This window comes from Oncorhynchus mykiss, chromosome 22, assembly GCF_057628025.1.
Source record: "Oncorhynchus mykiss isolate SJ-2025 chromosome 22, ASM5762802v1, whole genome shotgun sequence".
Lineage (NCBI taxonomy): Eukaryota > Metazoa > Chordata > Actinopteri > Salmoniformes > Salmonidae > Oncorhynchus > Oncorhynchus mykiss.
The window spans coordinates 42,905,727-42,931,240 of record NC_143043.1 but is presented as its reverse complement, the minus strand read 5'-3'; the positions used below and the strand labels follow the sequence as shown (position 1 = coordinate 42,931,240).

At 47.2% G+C, this 25,514-nt stretch overlaps 1 protein-coding gene across 4 annotated transcripts in view; it reads left to right on the top strand.

Moving 5' to 3' along the window:
* The window catches only part of LOC110502101 (diacylglycerol kinase beta), a 140,634-nt gene that overhangs the window by 27,206 nt on the left and 87,914 nt on the right, over window positions 1–25,514 (top strand). For 2 of the 4 annotated variants that reach the window (XR_016490636.1, XM_036959240.2), the window contains exons 3-6: window positions 2,668–2,744; window positions 18,010–18,160; window positions 21,106–21,168; window positions 23,182–23,445. Coding sequence is in view for 2 of the 4 variants with exons in the window: in XM_036959240.2 (XP_036815135.2) it covers window positions 2,668–2,744; window positions 18,010–18,160; window positions 21,106–21,168; window positions 23,182–23,445 (555 nt within the window). In the remaining 2 variants the exon portion in view is untranslated. The remainder of the gene's footprint in view (window positions 1–2,667; window positions 2,745–18,009; window positions 18,161–21,105; window positions 21,169–23,181; window positions 23,446–25,514) is intronic. The other 2 variants (XR_016490637.1, XM_090216108.1) reach the window with 1 other exon arrangement.

The following is a 25,514-nucleotide window of genomic DNA, read 5'->3' as shown; positions in this document are numbered from 1 at the left end:
GAAGTCACACTTCCTAAATCTACATTGGCCTCATGGCTTTCTTATGTCATCGGCCGGCAAACATAGGTTTATGGTGGATACAGTGTCTGACAGTCTTCTACCCTATGGTACGTATTACAATATTTTCAAGTGTTGCACATGTAAAGTAGTCTTAAATTCTTACACAGTATGACGTGCATATATTTGTCATGCACTGTATAACCTCTCCCGTCACTCAATTTCAATTCAAGGCGCTTTATTGGCATGGGAAACACATGTTAACATTGCCAAAGCAAGTTAAGTAGATATTACACAAAAGTGAAATAAACAATAAAAATTAACAGTAAACATTACACTCGCCTGCTACACTAACTACTTCTCAGATAGAGTTCAGTGTGTCAAGTCGGAGGGCCTGTTATCCGGACCTCTGGCAGTCGCTATGGGGGTGCCACAGGGTTCAATTCTCGCTGCCCGCACCCGCCCGCCCGACTAGCATCACTACTCTGGACAGTTCTGACTTAGAATATGTTGACAACTACAAATACCTAGGTGTCTGGCTAGACTGTAAACTCTCCTTCCAGACTCACATTAAGCATCTCCAATCCAAAGTTAAATCTAGAATCGGCTTCCTATTTCGCAACCAAGCCTCCTTCACTCATGCTACCAAACATACCCTCGTAAAACTGACTATCCTACCAATCCTTGATTTCGGCGATGCCATTTACAAATTAGCCTCCAACACTCTACTCAGCAAATTGGATGCAGTCTATCACAGTGCCATCTGTATTGTCACCAAAGCCCCATATACTTGTCACGTTCATTGTATTGATGAGACCAAGGCGCAGCGTGATATGAATACATTCTTCTTTTAATAAAGAAGAAAACCAAAAACCGTGCCGCTATATAGACCGAGTGCTAACATGCAACTACACATAGACAATAACCCACAAACTATCCCAGGCATATGGCTACCTAAATATGGTCCCCAATCAGAGACAACGATAAACAGCTGCCTCTGATTGAGAACCAATCTAGGCAACCATAGACATAAAAACACCTAGACTGGAAACCACCATAAACATACAAAAATCCTAGACAGGGCAAAAACACATATATCACCCTTGTCACACCCTGACCTAACCAAAATAATAAAGAAAACAAAGATAACTAAGGTCAGGGCATGACAATACTACCCACCACTGCGACCTGTATGCTCTTGTTGGCTGGTCCTCGCTATATATTAGTCGCCAAACTCACTGGCTCCAGGTAATCTACAAGGCTTTGCTAGGTATAGCTCCACCTTATCTTAGCTCACTGGTCACCATAGCAATATCCACCCATAGCACGCGCCTCAGCAGGTACAGTGCCTTGCGAAAGTATTCGGCCCCCTTGAACTTTGCGACCTTTTGCCACATTTCAGGCTTCAAACATAAAGATATAAAACTGCATTTTTTTGTGAAGAATCAACAAGTGGGACACAATCATGAAGTGGAACGACATTTATTGGATATTTCAAACTTTTTTAACAAATCAAAAACTGAAAAATTGGGCGTGCAAAAGGTCGCAAAGTTCAAGGGGGCCGAATACTTTCGCAAGGCACTGTATATTTCATCCCCAAAGTCTAAATCTACTTTGGCCGCCTTTCCTTACAGTTCTCTGCAGCCAATGACAGGAACGAATTCCAAAAATCACTGAAGTTGGAGACTTATATCTCCCTCACTAACTTTAAGCATCAGCTCTCAGAGCAGCTTACCGATCGCTGCAGCTGTAAGCAGCCCATCTGTAAATAGCCCATCCAACCTACCTCATCCCCATATTTGTTTTTGTTTTTCTGCTCTTTTCACACCAGTATTTCTACTTGCACATCCTCATCTGCACATATATCACTCCAGTGTAAATTGTAATTACTTTGCCACTATGGCCTATTTATTGCCTTACCTCCTTAATTAATTTGCACACACTGTATACAGATTTTTTTTATTCTATTGTGTTATTGACTGTACCTTTGTTTATCTCATGTGTAACTCTGTGTCGTTGTTTTTGTCGCACTGCTTTGCTTTATCTGGGCCAGGTTGCAGTTGTAAATGAGAACTTGTTCTCAACTGGCCTTCCTGGTTAAATAAAGGTAAAATAAATAAAAAACTCCCAGAAGTTCCAAAATAATATTATGTATATTGTATATTATGTATATTATGTACATAATATGTATATATACAATGTAACAATGTGCAAATGGTTAAAGTACAAAGGGGAAAGTAAATAAACATAAATATGGGTTGTATTTACAATGGTGTTTGTTCTTCACTGGTTGACGTTTTCTTGTGGCAACAGGTCACAAATATTGCTGCTGTGATGGCACACTGTGGTATTTCACCCATTAGATATGGGAGTTTATCAAAATCGGGTTGTTTTTTAATTCTTTGGGGATCTGTGTAATCTGAGGGAAATATGTGTCTCTAATATGGTCATACATTTGACAGGAGGTTAGGAAGTGCAGCTCAGTTTCCACCTCATTTTGTGGTCAGGGTGCACATAGCCTGTTTTCTCTTGAGAGCCAGGTCTGCCTACAGTAATCTTTCTCAATAGCAAGGCTATGCTCACTGAATATGTACAGAGTCAAAGTTTTCCCTAACTTTGGGTCAGTCACAGTGGTCAGGTATTCTGCCACTCACTCTCTCTCTTTCTCAGATTCCACCAAGAAGCTGAAGGATGTTCTGGGGGAGTTTCACGGTGAAGGAGTCCTCTCCAAGTACAATCCTGAGCAGGTACAGTATGTCTCTGCCTCACCCCTTTCCTCCCTTATACCTCTCCTCTCCCCTCCTCCTTGTCCCTCCTCTCCTCTCACCCCAGTTCTCCTCTCCTCTCCTCCTTGTCCCTCCTCTCCTCTCACCCCAGTTCTCCTCTCCCCTCCTCCTTGTCCCTCCTTTCCTCTCACCCCAGTTCTCCTCTCCTCTCCCCTCCTCCTTATCCTTCCTCTCCTCTCACCCCAGTTCTCCTCTCCTCTCCCCTCCTCCTTGTCCCTCCTCTCCTCTCACCCCAGTTCTCCTCTCCCCTCCTCCTTATCCCTCCTCTCCTCTCACCCCAGTTCTCCTCTCCTCCCCTATTTTTTCTCTCCTCCCCTATTTTATTCCTCCCCTACCCTTCCTGAGGGAGATCAATAGATTAGTTATGTTATTAAGACCCTGGCTATCCCATGACTCAGTCCTTAGCTCCATCACTGAAACGCTTAGTCATCCCCTCCATTTAGAGTGTAATGAGGTGAGAAACACTTCCTCCCTCCCTTGCTCTCACAATCAACATGCCTCTGATGCCCTTTAGCCTCCACGCGTTACGTCATCATGGTAACGAGGATAGGCGGCGCTGTCATTCTATTATGGTCTGTCTGGATGGGTCACCACTCCACTTCCCCTGTCCCTAACCCTACTCATTTCTAATCTCCTGCCCCCTTTCCTTCTAATAACTCCAGCATCGTGACATGAGTAACAGCCTCACAGCGGCTGGATGGCGCCATCAGAGCCCCAGTCGCACTCAGACATCATATGGCCTGTGGTGTGATCACCAGACCCAGCGAGGGCAGGCGAAGGGCTGCCGGTATTCTCTGCATTGTGTGGCAAGGAGCGAGGTAACTCTTGTGCTCGTGTAATCCATTAGTCGTTCTCTTGGTGACTCATCAATCCTTGCCTGTTCTGGAAGCTGCCTTGAACGCCGGTGACAAACCATCAGTGGAGTTGCCTCCCCCCGCCTCCGACCGCCTCCGACTGTATTTCTTCATGACAGATGAGCGATAAGGCGGACAGGGGACTGTAAATTAAAGGGTGGAGGTGTTTCCACACACACACACACACACTTTCCACGGGAGGCACTGACGGAGGGAACATCAATCAGATGGAGTATAATTTATGACTGTGTCATTCAGTTGAGCTCATCTTGCTGTGAGACTGTCATCCCTGAGGATGTATGTCACTTTAGTGACCGAGGACCCCAGGAGTGACAAGAACTAATGTTCCTTTAATACATCTTGAGAACACAGACAGGGTTGGGAGCCAGGGTTGAACATGTATTGAGAACACAGACAGGGTTGGGAGTCAGGGTTTAATATGTATTGATAATACAGGCAGGGTTGGGAGTCAGGGTTTAATATGTATTGATACTACAGGCAGGGTTGGGAGCCAGGGTTGAACATGTATTGAGAACACAGACAGGGTTGGGAGTCAGGGTTTAATATGTATTGATAATACAGGCAGGGTTGGGAGTCAGGGTTTAATATGTATTGATAATACAGGCAGGGTTGGGAGCCAGGGTTTAATATGTATTGATAATACAGGCAGGGTTGGGAGTCAGGGTTTAATATGTATTGATAATACAGGCAGGGTTGGGAGTCAGGGTTTAATATGTATTGATAATACAGGCAGGGTTGGGAGCCAGGGTTTAATATGCATTGATAATACAGGCAGGGTTGGGAGTCAGGGTTTAATATGTATTGATAATACAGGCAGGGTTGGGAGTCAGGGTTTAATATGTATTGATACTACAGGCAGGGTTGGGAGTCAGGGTTTAATATGTATTGATACTACAGGCAGGGTTGGGAGCCAGGGTTTAATATGCATTGATAATACAGGCAGGGTTGGGAGTCAGGGTTTAATATGTATTGATACTACAGGCAGGGTTGGGAGCCAGGGTTGAACATGTATTGAGAACACAGACAGGGTTGGGAGTCAGGGTTTAATATGTATTGATAATACAGGCAGGGTTGGGAGTCAGGGTTTAATATGTATTGATAATACAGGCAGGGTTGGGAGCCAGGGTTTAATATGTATTGATAATAAAGGCAGGGTTGGGAGTCAGGGTTTAATATGTATTGATAATACAGGCAGGGTTGGGAGTCAGGGTTTAATATGTATTGATAATACAGGCAGGGTTGGGAGTCAGGGTTTAATATGTATTGATACTACAGGCAGGGTTGGGAGCCAGGGTTTAATATGTATTGATAATACAGGCAGGGTTGGGAGCCAGGGTTTAATATGTATTGATAATACAGGCAGGGTTGGGAGTCAGGGTTTAATATGTATTGATACTACAGGCAGGGTTGGGAGCCAGGGTTTAATATGCATTGATAATACAGGCAGGGTTGGGAGTCAGGGTTTAATATGTATTGATACTACAGGCAGGGTTGGGAGTCAGGGTTTAATATGTATTGATAATACAGGCAGGGTTGGGAGTCAGGGTTTAATATGTATTGATACTACAGGCAGGGTTGGGAGTCAGGGTTTAATATGTATTGATACTACAGGCAGGGTTGGGAGTCAGGGTTTAATATGTATTGATAATACAGGCAGGGTTGGGAGCCAGGGTTTAATATGTATTGATAATACAGGCAGGGTTGGGGGCCAGGGTTTAATATGTATTGATAACACAGGCAGGGTTGGGGGCCAGGGTTTAATATGTATTGATAACACAGGCAGGGTTGGGAGCCAGGGTTTAATATGTATTGATAATACAGGCAGGGTTGGGAGTCAGGGTTTAATATGTATTGATAACACAGGCAGGGTTGGGGGCCAGGGTTTAATATGTATTGATAATACAGGCAGGGTTGGGAGTCAGGGTTTAATATGTATTGATAACACAGGCAGGGTTGGGGGCCAGGGTTTAATATGTATTGATAATACAGGCAGGGTTGGGAGCCAGGGTTTAATATGTATTGATAACACAGGCAGGGTTGGGGGCCAGGGTTTAATATGTATTGATAATACAGGCAGGGTTGGGAGTCAGGGTTTAATATGTATTGATAACACAGGCAGGGTTGGGGGCCAGGGTTTAATATGTATTGATAATACAGGCAGGGTTGGGGGCCAGGGTTTAATATGTATTGATAATACAGGCAGGGTTGGGGGCCAGGGTTTGCTGTGCTGACGTGGTGGAGTGTGGTGGTTTGCCCTGTGCTCTGGTGAGAGGTTTTCTGTAATAGATATAGTGAAGTTTTTTGATGCAATTTAAACAAAAATCTTTCTCATGGCTTTATTGGCTCAGGTAGTAAGGCCTCTCCCCCTCAACCTGAACTTTCACCCCAATCATAACCTTTACCCTCATCCTGACCTTTTACCCCCAACATAACCTCTCTCTGTCATGACTGCATGTGCCAGACATGCATTCACAGCTGTCCAATTTTAACCATAAATATATCCAAATGGTGAGTATGATGACACGCCTCGCTAGCGTGTACAATTTTTTTTTACCCTCTTGTTGTGTTGGCATGGGTTCCACAATGAATTTGATTGATTTGTCAAGGCCATCACTGCTAGCAGGGAGATGTAGACAGCTTGATGGAGACATTCCAGAAATGCCTATCAAATCCTTGTGGGTGCTCTTATTGCAGACAAGCATGTCTTTCTCACGACATGACCTTACGACTCTTATTTGTTTTTTGGGATTTGTTTTTGGAAAGTGTGCATTTTTCTCAAAATCTGCTGTAAAGTAAATTAAGTGAATCTTTTGGTAGCTTCACCAAATAAGGAGAAGAGAGGAGGAGTGATATGAATGATGGTTCCGCAGGTCTGGCCTGCCAGCCCACTGCTCTCTCTCTCTCTCTCTCTCTCTCTCTCTCTCTCTGCCTCTGTCTGTCTGTCTCTGTCTGTCTGTCTGTCTCTCCCTCTCTCTCTATCTCTCTCAGTGTTAGATCCACGGCACAGAGCCCAGGGAGGACCAGTAAGACACTGAACTGAATAGAGAGTTGCTATTAAGATGGGTAGTAGACTGATAGAAACTGATAGAAAGGGTTGCTAGGTAACCTGAATTAATGCTTTATGTTCCAAAACGTTTGTGTTTTGAATGACTAATACATAGCGCATACAAGTTAATTAGTTTCATACATATTTGGTGTGAACTGTGGCACACAGATATTGTCAGTAAAAAGTTCAGAGATTGGATGTTTAAGTACATGTGTGGGTGTTGAGAGAAAGAGGACTAGCTTTCAAAAGAGTCTCGGGCAGTAAGAATGTTATGACATCACGCCTGATTAACCCTAACCACTGCTGCCGCTTACTACTGCTGCCAACCCCATGTCTCCTTACCCCCCCCCCCCCCACTATGATGTAACCCCATGTCTCCTTACCCCCCCACTATGAAGTAACCCCATGTCTCCTTACCCCCCCCCCACTATGATGTAACCCCATGTCGCCTTACCCCCCCACTATGAAGTAACCCCATGTCTCCTTACCCCCCCCACTATGAAGTAACCCCATGTCTCCTTACCCCCCCCCCACTATGATGTAACTCCATGCCTCCTTACCCCCCCCCACTATGATATAACTCCGTGTCTCCTTACCCCCCCCCCACTATGATGTAACCCCGTGTCTCCTTACCCCCACCACTATGATGTAACCCCATGTCTCCTTCTTACCCCCCCACTATGATGTAACCCCATGTCTCCTTCTTACCCCCCCACTATGATGTAACACCATGTCTCCTTCTTACGCCCCCCCCCACTATAATGTAACCCCATGTCTCCTTCTTACCCCCCCACTATGATGTAACCCCATGTCTCTTTCTTACCCCCCCGCCCCCCACTATGATGTAACCCCATGTCTCCTTCTTACCCCCCCCCACTATGATGTAACCCCATGTCTCCTTCTTACCCCCCCACTATGATGTAACCCCATGTCTCCTTCTTACCCCCCCACTATGATGTAACCCCATGTCTCCTTCTTACCCCCCCACTATGATGTAACCCCATGTCTCCTTCTAACCCCCCCACTATGATGTAAACCCATGTCTCCTTCTTACCCCCCCACTATGATGTAACACCATGTCTCCTTCTTACGCCCCCCCCCCCCCACTATGATGTAACCCCATGTCTCCTTCTTACCCCCCCACTATGATGTAACCCCATGTCTCTTTCTTACCCCCCCCCACTATGATGTAACCCCATGTCTCCTTCTTACCCCCCCCCCCCACTATGATGTAACCCCATGTCTCCTTCTTACCCCCCCACTATTATGTAACCCCATGTCTCCTTCTTACCCCCCCCCCCACTATGATGTAACCCCATGTCTCCTTCTTACCCCCCCACTATGATGTAACCCCATGTCTCCTTCTTACCCCCCCACTATGATGTAACCCCATGTCTCCTTCTTACCCCCCCACTATGATGTAACCCATGTCTCCTTCTTACCCCCCCACTATGATATAACCCCATGTCTCCTAACCCCCCCACTATGATGTAACCCCATGTCTCCTTCTAAACCCCCCACTGTGATGTAACCCCATGTCTCCTACTAACCCCCCCACTATGATGTAAACCCATGTCTCCTTCTTACCCCCCCACTATGATGTAACCCCATATCTCATTCTTACCCCCCCACTATGATATAACCCCATGTCTCCTTCTTACCCCCCCCCCCCACTATGATGTAACCCCATGTCTCCTTCTTACCCCCCCACTATGATATAACCCCATGTCTCCTTACCCCCCCCCCATTATGATGTAACCCCATGTCTCCATCTAACCCCCCCCCCCACTATGATGTAAACCCATGTCTCCTTCTTACCCCCCCACTATGATGTAACCCCATGTCTCCTTCTTACCCCCCACTATGATGTAACCCCATGTCTCCTTCTTACCCCCCCCCCCCCACTATGATGTAACCCCATGTCTCCTTCTTACCCCCCCCCCACTATGATATAACCCCATGTCTCCTTATCCCCCCCCATTATGATGTAACCCCATGTCTCCTTCTTACCCCCCCACTATGATGTAACGCCATGTCTCCTTCTTACCCCCCCCACTATTATGTAACCCCATGTTTCCTTCTTACACCCCCCCCCACTATGATGTAACCCCATGTCCCCTTCTTACCCCCCCCCCCACTATGATGTAACCCCATGTCTCATTCTTACCCCCCCCCACTATGATATAACCCCATGTCTCCTAACCCCCCCCACTATGATGTAACCCCATGTCTCCTTCTAACCCCCCCACTATGATGTAACCCCATGTCTCCTTCTTAACCCCCCCCCCACTATTATGTAACCCCATGTCTCCTTCTTACCCCTCCACTATGATGTAACCCCATGTCTCCTTCTTACCCCCCCACTATGATGTAACCCCATGTCTCCTTCTTACCCCCCCACTATGATGTAACCCCATGTCTCCTTCTTACCCCCCCACTATGATGTAACCCCATGTATCCTTCTAACCCCCCCATTATGATGTAAACCCATGTCTCCTTCTTACCCCCCCACTATGTTGTAACCCCATATCTCCTTCTTACCCCCCCACTATGATATAACCCCATGTCTCCTTCTTACCCCCCCCACTATGATGTAACCCCATGTCTCCTTCTAACCCCCCCCCCCCACTATTATGTAACCCCATGTCTCCTTCTTACCCCCCCCCCCCACTATGATGTAACCCCATGTCTCCTTCGTACCCCCCCCCCACTATGATGTAACCCCATGTCTCCTTCTTACCCCCCCCCCACTATGATATAACCCCATGTCTCCTTACCCCCCCCACTATGATGTAACCCCATGTCTCCTTACCCCCCCACTATTATGTAACCCCATGTCTCCTGCTTACCCCCCACTATGATGTAACCCCATGTCTCCTTACCCCCCCCCACTATGATGTAACCCCATGTCTCCTTCTTACCCCCCCCCACTATGATATAACCCCATGTCTCCTTACCCCCCCCCATTATGATGTAACCCCATGTCTCCTTCTTACCCCCCCACTATGATGTAACCCCATGTCTCCTTCTTACCCCCCCACTATGATGTAACCGCATGTCTCCTTCTTACCCCCCCCCCCCCCACTGTGATGTAACCCCATGTCTCCTTCTTACCCCCCCACTATGATGTAACCCCATGTCTCCTTCTTACCCCCCCCCCCACTATGATATAACCCCATGTCTCCTTACCCCCTCCACTATGATGTAACCCCATGTCTCCTTCTAACCCCCCCACTATGATGTAACCCCATGTCTCCTTCTTACCCCCCCACTATGATGTAACCCCATGTCTCTTTCTTACCCCCCCGCCCCCCACTATGATGTAACCCCATGTCTCCTTCTTACCCCCCCCCACTATGATGTAACCCCATGTCTCCTTCTTACCCCCCCACTATGATGTAACCCCATGTCTCCTTCTTACCCCCCCACTATGATGTAACCCCATGTCTCCTTCTTACCCCCCCACTATGATGTAACCCCATGTCTCCTTCTAACCCCCCCACTATGATGTAAACCCATGTCTCCTTCTTACCCCCCCACTATGATGTAACACCATGTCTCCTTCTTACGCCCCCCCCCCCCACTATGATGTAACCCCATGTCTCCTTCTTACCCCCCCACTATGGTGTAACCCCATGTCTCTTTCTTACCCCCCCTCCACTATGATGTAACCCCATGTCTCCTTCTTACCCCCCCCCCCCACTATGATGTAACCCCATGTCTCCTTCTTACCCCCCCACTATTATGTAACCCCATGTCTCCTTCTTACCCCCCCCCCCCCCCACTATGATGTAACCCCATGTCTCCTTCTTACCCCCCCACTATGATGTAACCCCATGTCTCCTTCTTACCCCCCCACTATGATGTAACCCCATGTCTCCTTCTTACCCCCCCACTATGATGTAACCCATGTCTCCTTCTTACCCCCCCACTATGATATAACCCCATGTCTCCTAACCCCCCCACTATGATGTAACCCCATGTCTCCTTCTAAACCCCCCACTGTGATGTAACCCCATGTCTCCTACTAACCCCCCCACTATGATGTAAACCCATGTCTCCTTCTTACCCCCCCACTATGATGTAACCCCATATCTCATTCTTACCCCCCCACTATGATATAACCCCATGTCTCCTTCCTACCCCCCCCCCCCCCCACTATGATGTAACCCCATGTCTCCTTCTTACCCCCCCACTATGATATAACCCCATGTCTCCTTACCCCCCCCCCATTATGATGTAACCCCATGTCTCCATCTTACCCCCCCACTATGATGTAAACCCATGTCTCCTTCTTACCCCCCCACTATGATGTAACCCCATGTCTCCTTCTTACCCCCCACTATGATGTAACCCCATGTCTCCTTCTTACCCCCCCCCCCCCCCACTATGATGTAACCCCATGTCTCCTTCTTACCCCCCCCCACTATGATATAACCCCATGTCTCCTTATCCCCCCCCCATTATGATGTAACCCCATGTCTCCTTCTTACCCCCCCACTATGATGTAACGCCATGTCTCCTTCTTACCCCCCCCCCACTATGATGTAACCCCATGTCTCATTCTTACCCCCCCCCACTATGATATAACCCCATGTCTCCTAACCCCCCCCACTATGATGTAACCCCATGTCTCCTTCTAACCCCCCCACTATGATGTAACCCCATGTCTCCTTCTTACCCCCCCCACTATTATGTAACCCCATGTCTCCTTCTTACCCCCCCACTATGATGTAACCCCATGTCTCCTTCTTACCCCCCCACTATGATGTAACCCCATGTCTCCTTCTTACCCCCCCACTATGATGTAACCCCATGTCTCCTTCTTACCCCCCCAATATGATGTAACCCCATGTCTCCTTCTAACCCCCCCATTATGATGTAAACCCATGTCTCCTTCTTACCCCCCCACTATGTTGTAACCCCATATCTCCTTCTTACCCCCCACTATGATATAACCCCATGTCTCTGTCTTACCCCCCCCCCACTATGATGTAACCCCATATCTCCTTCTTACCCCCCCACTATGATGTAACGCCATGTCTCCTTCTTACCCCCCCCACTATGATGTAACCCCATGTCTCCTTCTAACCCCCCCCCCCCACTATTATGTAACCCCATGTCTCCTTCTTACCCCCCCCCCCCACTATGATGTAACCCCATGTCTCCTTCGTACCCCCCCCCACTATGATGTAACCCCATGTCTCCTTCTTACCCCCCCCCCCCACTATGATATAACCCCATGTCTCCTTACCCCCCCCACTATGATGTAACCCCATGTCTCCTTACCCCCCCACTATTATGTAACCCCATGTCTCCTGCTTACCCCCCACTATGATGTAACCCCATGTCTCCTTACCCCCCCCCACTATGATGTAACCCCATGTCTCCTTCTTACCCCCCCACTATGATATAACCCCATGTCTCCTTACCCCCCCCCCATTATGATGTAACCCCATGTCTCCTTCTTACCCCCCCACTATGATGTAACCCCATGTCTCCTTCTTACCCCCCCACTATGATGTAACCCCATGTCTCCTTCTTACCCACCCACTATGATGTAACCCCATGTCTCCTACTAACCCCCCAACTATGATGTAAACCCATGTCTCCTTCTTACCCCCCCACTATGATGTAACCCCATATCTCCTTCTTACCCCCCCACTATGATATAACCCCATGTCTCCTTCTTACCCCCCCCCCATTATGATGTAACCCCATGTCTCCTTCTTACCCCCCCACTATGATGTAACGCCATGTCTCCTTACCCCCCCCCCCATTATGATGTAACCCCATGTCTCCTTCTAAACCCCCCCCCACTATTATGTAACCGCATGTCTCCTTCTTACCCCCCCCCCCCACTGTGATGTAACCCCATGTCTCCTTCTTACCCCCCCACTATGATGTAACCCCATGTCTCCTTCTTACCCCCCCCCCACTATGATATAACCCCATGTCTCCTTACCCCCTCCACTATGATGTAACCCCATGTCTCCTTCTAACCCCCCCACTATGATGTAACCCCATGTCTCCTTACCCCCCCACTATTATGTAACCCCATGTCTCCTTCTTACCCCCCCACTATGATGTAACCCCATGTCTCCTTACCCCCCCCCCCGCACTATGATGTAACCCCATGTCTCCTTCTTACCCCCCCACTATGATGTAACCCCATGTCTCCTTCTTACCCCCCCCCCACTATGATATAACCCCATGTCTCCTTCTTACCCCCCCCCCACTATGATATAACCCCATGTCTCCTTATGTAACCCCATGTCTTCTTCTTACTCCTTCTTACCCCCCCCCCCACTATGATATAACCCCATGTCTCCTTCTTACCCCCCCCCCACTATGATATAACCCCATTATGATGTAACCCCATGTCTCCTTCTTACCCCCCCACTATGATGTAACCCCATGTCTCCTTCTTACCCCCCCACTATGATGTAACCCCATGTCTCCTTCTTACCCACCCACTATGATGTAACCCCATGTCTCCTACTAACCCCCCAACTATGATGTAAACCCATGTCTCCTTCTTACCCCCCCACTATGATGTAACCCCATATCTCCTTCTTACCCCCCCACTATGATATAACCCCATGTCTCCTTCTTACCCCCCCCCCCCATTATGATGTAACCCCATGTCTCCTTCTTACCCCCCCACTATGATGTAACGCCATGTCTCCTTACCCCCCCCCATTATGATGTAACCCCATGTCTCCTTCTAACCCCCCCCCCACTATTATGTAACCGCATGTCTCCTTCTTACCCCCCCCCCACTGTGATGTAACCCCATGTCTCCTTCTTACCCCCCCACTATGATGTAACCCCATGTCTCCTTCTTACCCCCCCCCACTATGATATAACCCCATGTCTCCTTACCCCCTCCACTATGATGTAACCCCATGTCTCCTTCTAACCCCCCCACTATGATGTAACCCCATGTCTCCTTACCCCCCCACTATTATGTAACCCCATGTCTCCTTCTTACCCCCCCACTATGATGTAACCCCATGTCTCCTTACCCCCCCCCCCCCGCACTATGATGTAACCCCATGTCTCCTTCTTACCCCCCCACTATGATGTAACCCCATGTCTCCTTCTTACCCCCCCCCACTATGATATAACCCCATGTCTCCTAACCCCCCCACTATGATGTAACCCCATGTCTCCTTCTAACCCCCCCACTGTGATGTAACCCCATGTCTCCTACTAACCCCCCCACTATGATGTAAACCCATATCTCCTTCTTACCCCCCCACTATGATATAACCCCATGTCTCCTTCTTACCCCCCCCCACTATTATGTAACCCCATGTCTCCTTCTTACCCCCCCACTATGATGTAACGCCATGTCTCCTTACCCCCCCCCCATTATGATGTAACCCCATGTCTCCTTCTTACCCCCCCACTATGATGTAACCCCATGTCTCCTTCTTACCCCCCCCCCCCCACCATGATATAACCCCATGTCTCCTTACCCCCCCCACTATGATGTAACCCCATGTCTCCTTCTTACCCCCCCACTATGATGTAACCCCATGTCTCCTTACCCCCCCCCCCATTATGATGTAACCCCATGTCTTCTTCTTACCCCCCCACTGTGATGTAACCCCATGTCTCCTTCTTACCCCCCCACTATGATGTAACCCCATGTCTCTTTCTTACCCCCCCATTATGATGTAACCCCATGTCTCCTTCTTACCCCCCCACTATGATGTAACCCCATGTCTCCTTCTAACCCCCCCACTATGATGTAAACCCATGTCTCCTTCTTACCCCCCCCCCCACTATTATGTAACCCCATGTCTCCTTCTTACCCCCCCACTATGATGTAACCCCATATCTCCTTCTTACCCCCCACTATGATATAACCCCATGTCTCCTTCTTACCCCCCCCCCCACTATGATGTAACCCCATGTCTCCTTCTTACCCCCCCACTATGATGTAACGCCATGTCTCCTACTTACCCCCCCCCCCCCACTATGATGTAACCCCATATCTCCTTCTTACCCCCCCACTATGATGTAACCCCATGTCTCCTTCTTACCCCCCCCACTATGATGTAACTCCATGTCTCCTTCTTACCCCCCCCACTATGATATAACCCCATGTCTCCTTCTTACCCCCCCACTATGATGTAACGCCATGTCTCCTTCTTACCCCCCCCCCCATTATGATGTAACCCCATGTCTCCTTCTAACCCCCCCCCCCCCACTATTATGTAACCCCATGTCTCCTTCTTATGCCCCCCCACTATGATGTAACCCCATGTCTCCTTCTTACCCCCCCCCCCCCCCACTATGATGTAACCCCATGTCTCCTTCTTACCCCCCCCACTATGATATAACCCCATGTCTCCTTACCCCCCCCCCCCCACTATGATGTAACCCCATGTCTCCTTACCCCCCCACTATTATGTAACCCCATGTCTCCTGCTTACCCCCCACTATGATGTAACCCCATGTCCTCTTACCCCCCCCACTGTGATGTAACCCCATGTCTCCTTCTTACCCCCCCACTATGATGTAACCCCATGTCTCCTTACCCCCCCCCCCATTATGATGTAACCCCATGTCTCCTTCTTACCCCCCCACTATGATGTAACCCCATGTCTCCTTCTTACCCCCCCACTATGATGTAACCCCATGTCTCCTTCTTACCCCCCCACTATGATGTAACCCCATGTCTCCTTCTAACCCCCCCACTATGATGTAAACCCATGTCTCCTTCTTACCCCCCCACTATGATGTAACCCCATATCTCCTTCTTACCCCCCCACTATGATATAACCCCATGTCTCCTTCTTACCCCCCCCCCCCCACTATGATGTAACCCCATGTCTCCTTCTTACCCCCCCACTATGATGTAACGCCATGTCTCCTTCTTACCCCCCCCCCCACTATGATATAACGCCATGTCTCCTTCTTACCCCCCCCCCCACTATGATGTAACGCCATGTCTCCTTCTTACCCCCCCCCCACTATGATATAACGCCATGTCTCCTTCTTACCCCCCCCCCCCACTATGATGTAACGCCATGTCTCCTTCTTACCCCCCCCCCCACTATGATGTAACGCCATGTCTCCTTCTTACCCCCCCACTATGATGTAACGCCATGTCTCCTTCTTACCCCCCCCCCCCCACTATGATGTAACCCCATGTCTCCTTCTTACCCCCCCACTATGATGTAACCCCATATCTCCTTCTTACCCCCCCACTATGATATAACCCCATGTCTCCTTCTTACCCCCCCCCCCCACTATGATGTAACCCCATGTCTCCTTCTTACCCCCCCACTATGATGTAACCCCATGTCTCCTTCTTACCCCCCCCCCCACTATGATGTAACCCCATGTCTCCTTCTAACCCCCCCACTATGATGTAACCCCATGTCTCCTTCTAACCCCCCCACTATGATGTAAACCCATGTCTCCTTCTTACCCCCCCACTATGATGTAACCCCATATCTCCTTCTTACCCCCCCACTATGATATAACCCCATGTCTCCTTCTTACCCCCCCCCACTATGATGTAACCCCATGTCTCCTTCTTACCCCCCCACTATGATGTAACCACATGTCTCCTTCTTACCCCCCCCCACTATGATGTAACCCCATGTCTCCTTCTAACCCCCCCACTATGATGTAACCCCATGTCTCCTTCTAACCCCCCCACTATGATATAAACCCATGTCTCCTTCTTACCCCCCCATTATGATGTAACCCCATATCTCCTTCTTACCCCCCCACTATGATATAACCCCATGTCTCCTTACCCCCCCCCCCCCATTATGATGTAACCCCATGTCTCCTTCTAACCCCCCCCCCCACTATTATGTAACCCCATGTCTCCTTCTTACCCCCCCCCCCCCTACTATGATGTAACCCCATGTTTCCTTCTTACCCCCCCACTATGATGTAACGCCATGTCTCCTTCTTACCCCCCCCCACTATGATGTAACCCCATGTCTCTTTCTTACCCCCCCACTATGATGTAACCCCATGTCTCCTTCTTACTCCCCCGCTATGATGTAACCCCATGTCTTCTTCTCTCCCTTCCCCCCCCCCTCCCCACTGTCAAACAGAAGCAAGACGTTCTCAACCAAGTAAGCCACAGCCCCTGTTGGGGGTCTGCATGGTCTGTGGTTTCTGTGTCTTACTCTACAGACTGCACGTAACATACTGAACCCTGTATCATCAGAGACACCAACCCAACCCGCTGTCACCACCAGTCAGAGGGCACAGGTTAAAGATTAGGGGTCAGGTCCAGTGCTGATTTTTGTGTCTAACATACTGCATGTAACATACATAACTCAATCCCATCAGAGACGTTTGTAACATGACGTACTGCGGTACCAATAATGCTCTCTCACCCAATTCCAGGTCAAAGGTCAGGGTTCAGGGTTCAGGTCCCATGCTACTTTCTGATGCTCAACTTACCAACATGTAACAACAGTGTATCCATAATTCAGGAATGTTGTGTTTTGTTTTTCAACGGCAAGGCTAATGGCACCGATCACTGTGTGAATGCCAGTTCAGACAACCTCATGCTGTTTCTGTAAAGGTATCTTGCCTGAGGAATCTCTGTCAGGCATTTTACTGCGTCTGCCTGCTGATGAAGTGACTCAGGATTGTTTCTGTGTACTGTCTGTTTCACTCACATTAAACTTTTAAAGGTTGGCTAAAATGTCAGCCTACGATCCAACTGATTTATGTTTCTCCAAATTAATGATTTCCTGACTCTTCTCAGCTGTATGGTTTTATTCAGAGTCCCAAAAGCAATGTGTGATCGTCATGCTCTTTAGAGAGGTGATTGAATATGACCTACTAATCTCAAATGCAATACTGCAGATCATCAGTAAAACTCTCAGCATTACAATTCAGGAAAACACATTTTCTAAAGGTTTCATTCCTCTTATATACTGATTTTCAGCATTATGCCTCCTACTGGGCACACACTGGCTGAATCAACATGGTTTCCAGGTCATATCAATGAAATTACGTTGAACCAATATGGAATCAATATTGAATTGACGTCTGTGCTCAGTAGGCACTTTTATTTCTACTGTAGTATGTGGTTAACACCACTTCACATGGGTTTTGCCATCCCACATAAATCCAGTGAACAAATTAGAAAATGGGAGGCAAAAATAAGTAAGGTGACAGTACCTTTTTATCCCTTGGTGGTGTCCCTTCTTTCTGCTGGCCAGACCCTCTCTTGTGTACTCTATTAACAACAAAGGTACCTGACTTCTTCTGTCTATCTCTCCATCCCCTCCAATCATCCATGTGTCTTCAGCCCATAGACTACCAGGGTTTCCAGCTTTTCATGGCCACCTACCTGGAGAACGACATCCCTGAGGAGCTGTGTCAGCACCTATTCACCTCCTTCAAGAGCAAGACAGGGGGCTGCTCTCCTGAGATGCCCCGAGCAGGAGTAGGACTCCTGGGTAAGTAGTGTCCTACCTCATCCTGCTGGTCACTCATTCTGGCTGGCACTGTTTTTTTTTTGTCTTCAGTTTTTGCGAAAAATATCTGCTTTTATTGGACAAGTTCAGGTATTACCTTCCCGTTTTAAAATGTTTCATAATGTTTTATCCCTACTAAACATGACCAGGGTAGATATCAACAGTGTCTTTCCTGGCTCTCAGTAGTAGTTGCATTTGAACTGGGGTTGATTGAGTATCTGGTTCTTGTTGAATGGATGGAGTTATGCTAAATTGTTGGTACAGATGTAGAATCTTAATTTGATCACAATTTTCCTGCACTACAGGAAATGCAGATGAGCTTTGATTTATATAAATTAATTGAAAATCCACACTAACTAACGCACAGTTGGAGGATTTGCTGTAACGATATAGATCAAATTAACATCCTACATTTGTACACTACTGTATGCATGGACCAAATTAGATTCCCTCTCAGGTTAACCCTAGTCTCAGAGAGTGTTTCCTTCTGATTTGCAACTGAAAATGTTTTTCTCAAACACTTTCCATACACACAATGCAAACACTGCCCATCTGCTGCTGTACTTTCCATGGCAGATCCTTCAGGAACACACACACCATGCCTGTGTTCCATTTGATTAGATTGATTCATCAGACGATGGTGCTGGAGTGGTCACAGACACGGACATCTTTAAGGTGGTTTACTTCCACTGTCCCTCACTACTGAGCAGCTGAACACTTGAGGACAGTTTGGAGGATTCTAACCCCTCTCCAAACGGAGGGACGGGATGGAGAGATTTGCATCCAAGCACACCCAACTATCTGAGAGGGAGGGAGAGAGGGAGAGAGAGAGGGAGGGAGAGAGAGAGAGAGGGAGGGAGAGAGAGAGAGGGAGAGAGAGAGAGAGGGAGGGAGAGGGAGAGAGAGAGGGAGAGGGAGGGAGAAAGGGAGAGAGGGAGAGAGGGAGAGAGGGAGGGAGAAAGGGAGAGAGAGAGAGAGAGGGAGGGAGAGAGAGAGAGAGAGGGAGGGAGAAAGGGAGAGAGAGAGGGAGAAGGGAGAGAGAGAGAGAGAGAGAGAGAGGGAGAAAGGGAGAGAGGGGGAGAGAGAGGGAGAAAGGGAGAGAGGGAGAAAGGGAGAGAGAGAGGGAGGGAGGGGTTGGCGTGTTATTCTTCTTGTGCATCCTCCATTGGGATCAGATGTGGAGAAGAAGAAGAAAAAGCAATGCAGCCTACACTGCCATCTGGTGATTAGTCTCTTAACTTACCTCTGTAAGGATGGACAGCATACCCATGTGAGAAATGAGGGTCAAATAGATTCACATTAACTCAACTGATGTCTGTGTTTCCCTGAAGACTTGTTTTTGTAGAATGTCTCTCTCTCTCTCTCTCTCTCTCTCTCTCTCTCTCTCTCTCTCTCTCTCTCTCTGTCTCTGTCTCTGTCGCTGACTCTCTCTCTTTCTCCTCACATCATGGGTTTCTCGCTCTCGCTGACTCTCTCTTTCTCATTTTCTCTCTCTATCCTCTCTCTTTCTCTTTCTCTTTCTCCTTCTCTCTCTCACTCTCTCTCTCTGTCTCTGTCGTTGACTCTGTCTCTGTCGCTGACTCTCTCTTTCTCCTTCTCTCTCTCTCTCCCTTGCTCTCTCTCCCTCACTCTCTCTCTCTTCCTCTCTCTCTCTCTCTCTCTCCCTCACTCTCTCTCTCTTCCTCTCTCTTTCTCCTTCTCTTTCTTCTCTCTCTCACTCTCTCTCTCTGTCTCTGTCGTTGACTCTGTCTCTGTCACTGACTCTCTCTTTCTCCTTCTCTCTCTCTCTCTCTCTCTCTCTCTCTCTCGCTCTCGTCACATCATGGATTTATTATTCAGGACAAGAGAAGCTTGTGTTGCCTTAACTGAATCAATCTCATAGTCCCCAACCAAAACAGACAGGGGGAAATAAGTCTTCCTAGTGTATTGTTGACGCCCTTCTTCCCTCCTCTGTCATGACAGAAGGTCTGTTTTGTTGGGTGTTGGACAGGCATGGGCCACAGTTTAGATTTATGTTCTGCTTTCCAAACAGACTATCCATCTCTCTTTCGTGTCTTTCATGACTTCCTGTCCTGCTCATTGGCCTACAGCATCAGTAGAGAATGTTACTCTACGGCCAAAAGGAATCTGCTTCTTTGATGATCCTCATTACAATAGCAATGCATCGGTTTGAACAGTGTCTGTTGTTGTTTCTACGGTAGCGTAATTTGTCTCTAGTCATTGAAGCACTAGTCTGCTCCTTTAGACTATCTCAACCTCTTTGCATTTTTATATCGCTTCATTCTCTTCTCTTTAAATTGTCACCAGATTCACTATGCTTTTACAGAAAGGCCTATAAGCTAACCGGATTGTTACGACATTTTATTATGGAGTTTTATTGAGTTGGAAATGTATTGAATTTTCCCCTTTAACAGAGTCTATATCACAGTCCTTCTCCTTTAACAGAGTCTGTATCACAGTCCTTCTCCTTTAACAGAGTCTATATCACAGTCCTTCTCCTTCCCCTTTAACAGAGTCTATATCACAGTCCTTCTCCTTCCCCTTTAACAGAGTCTATATCACAGTCCTTCTCCTTTAACAGTCTGTATCACAGTCCTTCTCCTTTAACAGAGTCTATATCACAGTCCTTCTCCTTCCCCTTTAACAGAGTCTATATCACAGTCCTTCTCCTTTAACAGAGTCTATATCACAGTCCTTCTCCTTTAACAGAGTCTGTATCACAGTCCTTCTCCTTTAACAGAGTCTATATCACAGTCCTTCTCCTTTAACAGAGTCTATATCACAGTCCTTCTCCTTCCCCTTTAACAGAGTCTATATCACAGTCCTTCTCCTTTTGCTTTAACAGTCTACAGTATATCACACTACTTCTAGTGCATTTCTCTCACCTCTCACTTTGTCTTGCTTTTCTTTCCATGCGGTGTCTGCAGAGCCACGTTCCATTGATGCAGGCATCTCTATACAGACTGAAGTGGCCTGTGCCCCCATAACAGGTACCACTACCACTACAGGACAACAGGACAATGTTACTGACAACAGCTACTGTAACCATCTCGCTCACCAGTGTTTGGTTGTGACTTGTGATCAGTGTTTTCGAGCAGGTGACATGTGGTAGTAATACTGTGTATTGTGGCGCAGTGGATTTGCGTTTCTTGTGAACTGTTTTTTTTTATATGTGGAAAATACAGTACATTTAGAAAGTATTCAGACCCGTTGACCTTTTCCACATTGTGTTACGTTACAGCCTTACTCTAAAAATGATACAAATATTTTTTTACTCATCAATCTACACACCACGCCCCATAATGACAAAGTGAAAACAGGTTGAGACATTTTTGCACATGTATTAAAAATAAAAATGTAAAATAGCTTAGTTACATAAGTATTCAGACCCTTTGCTATGAGACTCAACATTGAGCTCAGGTGCATCCTGTTTCCATTGATCATCCTTGAGATGTTTCTACAACTTGATTGGAATCCACCTGTGGTAAATTCAATTGATTGGACATGATTTGGAAAGGCACACACCTGTCTATATAAGGTTCCACAGTTGACAGTGCATGTCAGAGGAAAAACCAAGCCATGAGGTCAAAGGAATTGTCCGTAGAGCTCCGAGATAGATAGGATTGTGTCGAGGCACAGATCTGGGGAAGGGTACCAAAAAATGTATGCAGCATTGAAGGTCTCCAAGAGCACAGTGGCCTCCATCATTCTTAAATAGAAGAAGTTTGGAACCACCAAGACTCTTCCTAGAGCTGGCCGCCCGGCCAAACTGAGCAATCGGGGGAGAAGGGCACTGGTCAGGGAGGTGACCAAGAACCCGATGGTCACTCTGACAGAGCTCCGGAGTTCCTCTGTGGAGATGGGAGAACCTTACAGAAGGACAACCATCTCTGCAGCACTCCACCAATCAGGCTTTTATAGTAGAATGGCCAGACGGAAGCCACTCCTCAGTAAAGGGCACATGACATCCCACTTGGAGTTTGCCAAAAAGGCACCTTAAGGACTCTCAGACTATGAGAAACAAGATTCTCTGGTCTGATGAAACCCAGATTGAACTTTGGCCTGAATGCCAAGCGTCACGTCTTGAGGAAACCTGGCACCATCCCTACGGTGAAACATGGTGGTGGCAGCATCAAGCTGTGGGGATGTTCTTCAGTGGCAGGGACTGGGAGACTAGTCAGGATCGAGGGAAAGATGAATGGAGCAAAGTACAGAGAGATCCTTGATGAAAACCTGCTCCAGAGTGCTCAGGACCACAGACTGAGGCAAAGGTTCACCTTCCAACAGGACAACGACCCTAAGCACACAGCCAAGACAAGGCAAAAGTGGCTTCGGGACAAGTCTCTGAATGTCCTTGAGTGGCCCAGCCAGAGCCCGGACTTGAACCAGATCGAACATCTCTGGAGAGACCTGAAAATAGCTGTGCATTGACGCTCCCCAGCCAACCTGACAGAGTTTGAGAGGATCTGCAGAGTAGAATGGGAGAAACTACCCAAATACAAGTGTGTCAAGCTTGTAGCGTCATATCCAAGAAGACTCGAGGCTGTAATAGCTGCCAAAGGTGCTTCAACAAAGTACAGAATAAAGGGTCTGAATACTTATGTGAATGTAATATTTATGTTTTTAATTTTGTATCAATTTGAAAATTTTTATAAAAAGCTGTTTTTGCTTCATCATGATGGGGTATTGCTGAGGAAAACTAAATATTAAATGATTGCAGAATACGGCTTTCACGTAACAAAATGTGGAAAAAGACAAGGGATCTGAGTACTTTCAGACAAGTAAAGGCCCCCCTGCCAAATCCTCCCCTAACCCGGACGACACTGGGCCAATTGTGCACCGTCCTATGGGACTCCCGGCCACGGTCGGTTGTGGCACAAGTCGGGTCTGTAGTTACGCATCTAGCACTGCGATGCAGTGTCTTAGAGTGCTGCACCACTGGGGACGCCTCCCTATTCTGTTTTGTCTTTCCTGAATTCCTCTTTTCTCTCTCTGTCTTCTAGGAATGAATGGAAAGAGCATCCTGATAGCCATGGGTCGACCCACACCGGAACCTTCCACTATGATGGCCTCATGTTCAGGTGCCATATCCATCTCTCCCTGCTCCTCCCGTTCCTCCTCACAGCGCTCTGGGATGGGGCCCCACGCGCCTGGGGGGTCCTACCGCTCACCTGCCTGCACCCAGGTCAAACCCTCCACATGCAGCAGTAGTAACACCCTGACCCCCACCCCAGCCAAGTCCCCAGCCTCCCCTCGGCTCTCCCCAGGTAAACACCTTGTTCAGGTGCTGTAGGAACTTATACTGTTTTACTGTAAAAGTTGTGACGCAGGCTGTGTTAGACTGCTGTATTAGACTGCCGTATTATACCGCCATACAAGACCGCGGTATTAGACTATGGATTCCAATGATACAGTGCATTGTGAAAGTATTCGGCCCCCTTGAACTTTGCGACCTTTTGCCACATTTCAGGCTTCAAACATAAAGATATAAAACTGTATTTTTTTGTGAAGAATCAACAACAAGTGGGACACAATCATGAAGTGGAACGACATTTATTGGATATTTCAAACTTTTTTAACAAATCAAAAACTGAAAAATTGGGCGTGCAAAATTATTCAGCACCCTTAAGTTAATACTTTGTAGCGCCACCTTTTGCTGCGATTACAGCTGTAAGTCGCTTGGGGTATGTCTCTATCAGTTTTGCACATCGAGAGACTGACATTTTTTCCCATTCCTCCTTGCAAAACAGCTCGAGCTCAGTGAGGTTGGATGGAGAGCATTTGTGAACAGCAGTTTTCAGTTCTTTCCACAGATTCTCGATTGGATTCAGGTCTGGACTTTGACTTGGCCATTCTAACACCTGGATATGTTTATTTTTGAACCATTCCATTGTAGATTTTGCTTTATGTTTTGGATCATTGTCTTGTTGGAATACAAATCTCCGTCCCAGTCTCAGGTCTTTTGCAGACTCCATCAGGTTTTCTTCCAGAATGGTCCTGTATTTGGCTCCATCCATCTTCCCATCAATTTTAACCATCTTCCCTGTCCCTGCTGAAGAAAAGCAGGCCCAAACCATGATGCTGCCACCACCATGTTTGACAGTGGGGATGGTGTGTTCAGCTGTGTTGCTTTTACGCCAAACATAACGTTTTGCATTGTTGCCAAAAAGTTCAATTTTGGTTTAATCTGACCAGAGCACCTTCTTCCACATGTTTGGTGTGTCTCCCAGGTGGCTTGTGGCAAACTTTAAACAACACTTTTTATGGATATCTTTAAGAAATGGCTTTCTTCTTGCCACTCTTCCATAAAGGCCAGATTTGTGCAATATACGACTGATTGTTGTCCTATGGACAGAGTCTCCCACCTCAGCTGTAGATATCTGCAGTTCATCCAGAGTGATCATGGGCCTCTTGGCTGCATCTCTGATCAGTCTTCTCCTTGTATGAGCTGAAAGTTTAGAGGGACGGCCAGGTCTTGGTAGATTTGCAGTGGTCTGATACTCCTTCCATTTCAATATTATCACTTGCACAGTGCTCCTTGGGAAGTTTAAAGCTTGGGAAATATTTTTGTATCCAAATCCGGCTTTAAACTTCTTCACAACAGTATCTTGGACCTGCCTGGTGTGTTCCTTGTTCTTCATGATGCTCTCTGCGCTTTTAACGGACCTCTGAGACTATCACAGTGCAGGTGCATTTATACGGAGACTTGATTACACACAGGTGGATTGTATTTATCATCATTAGTCATTTAGGTCAACATTGGATCATTCAGAGATCCTCACTGAACCTCTGGAGAGAGTTTGCTGCACTGAAAGTAAAGGGGCTGAATAATTTTGCACACCCAATTTTTCAGTTTTTGATTTGTTAAAAAAGTTTGAAATATCCAATAAATGTCGTTCCACTTCATGATTGTGTCCCACTTGTTGTTGATTCTTCACAAAAAAATACAGTTTTATATCTTTATGTTTGAATCCTGAAATGTGGCAAAAGGTCGCAAAGTTCAAGGGGGCCGAATACTTTCGCAATGTTACTGTACTGTCATGCCTGGGACATTACTAATGCCTCAGCAAATAACTCCCTCTACAAATTCTACTGATTTTAACTCACAGCAAGGCATTTCAGCAGTTTCATAAAGTGTGGCTATAATGTCTGAGCTGTGGCAAGCAATTTATTTTTAATTTTTTTAAATATTTATTTAATTTAATCTTTATTTAACTAGGCAAGTCAGTTAAGAACTAATTCTTATTTACAATGACGGCCTACACCGGCCAAACCCGGACGACGCTGGGCCAATTGTGCTCCGCCCTATGGGACTCCCAATCACCGCCAGTGGGGA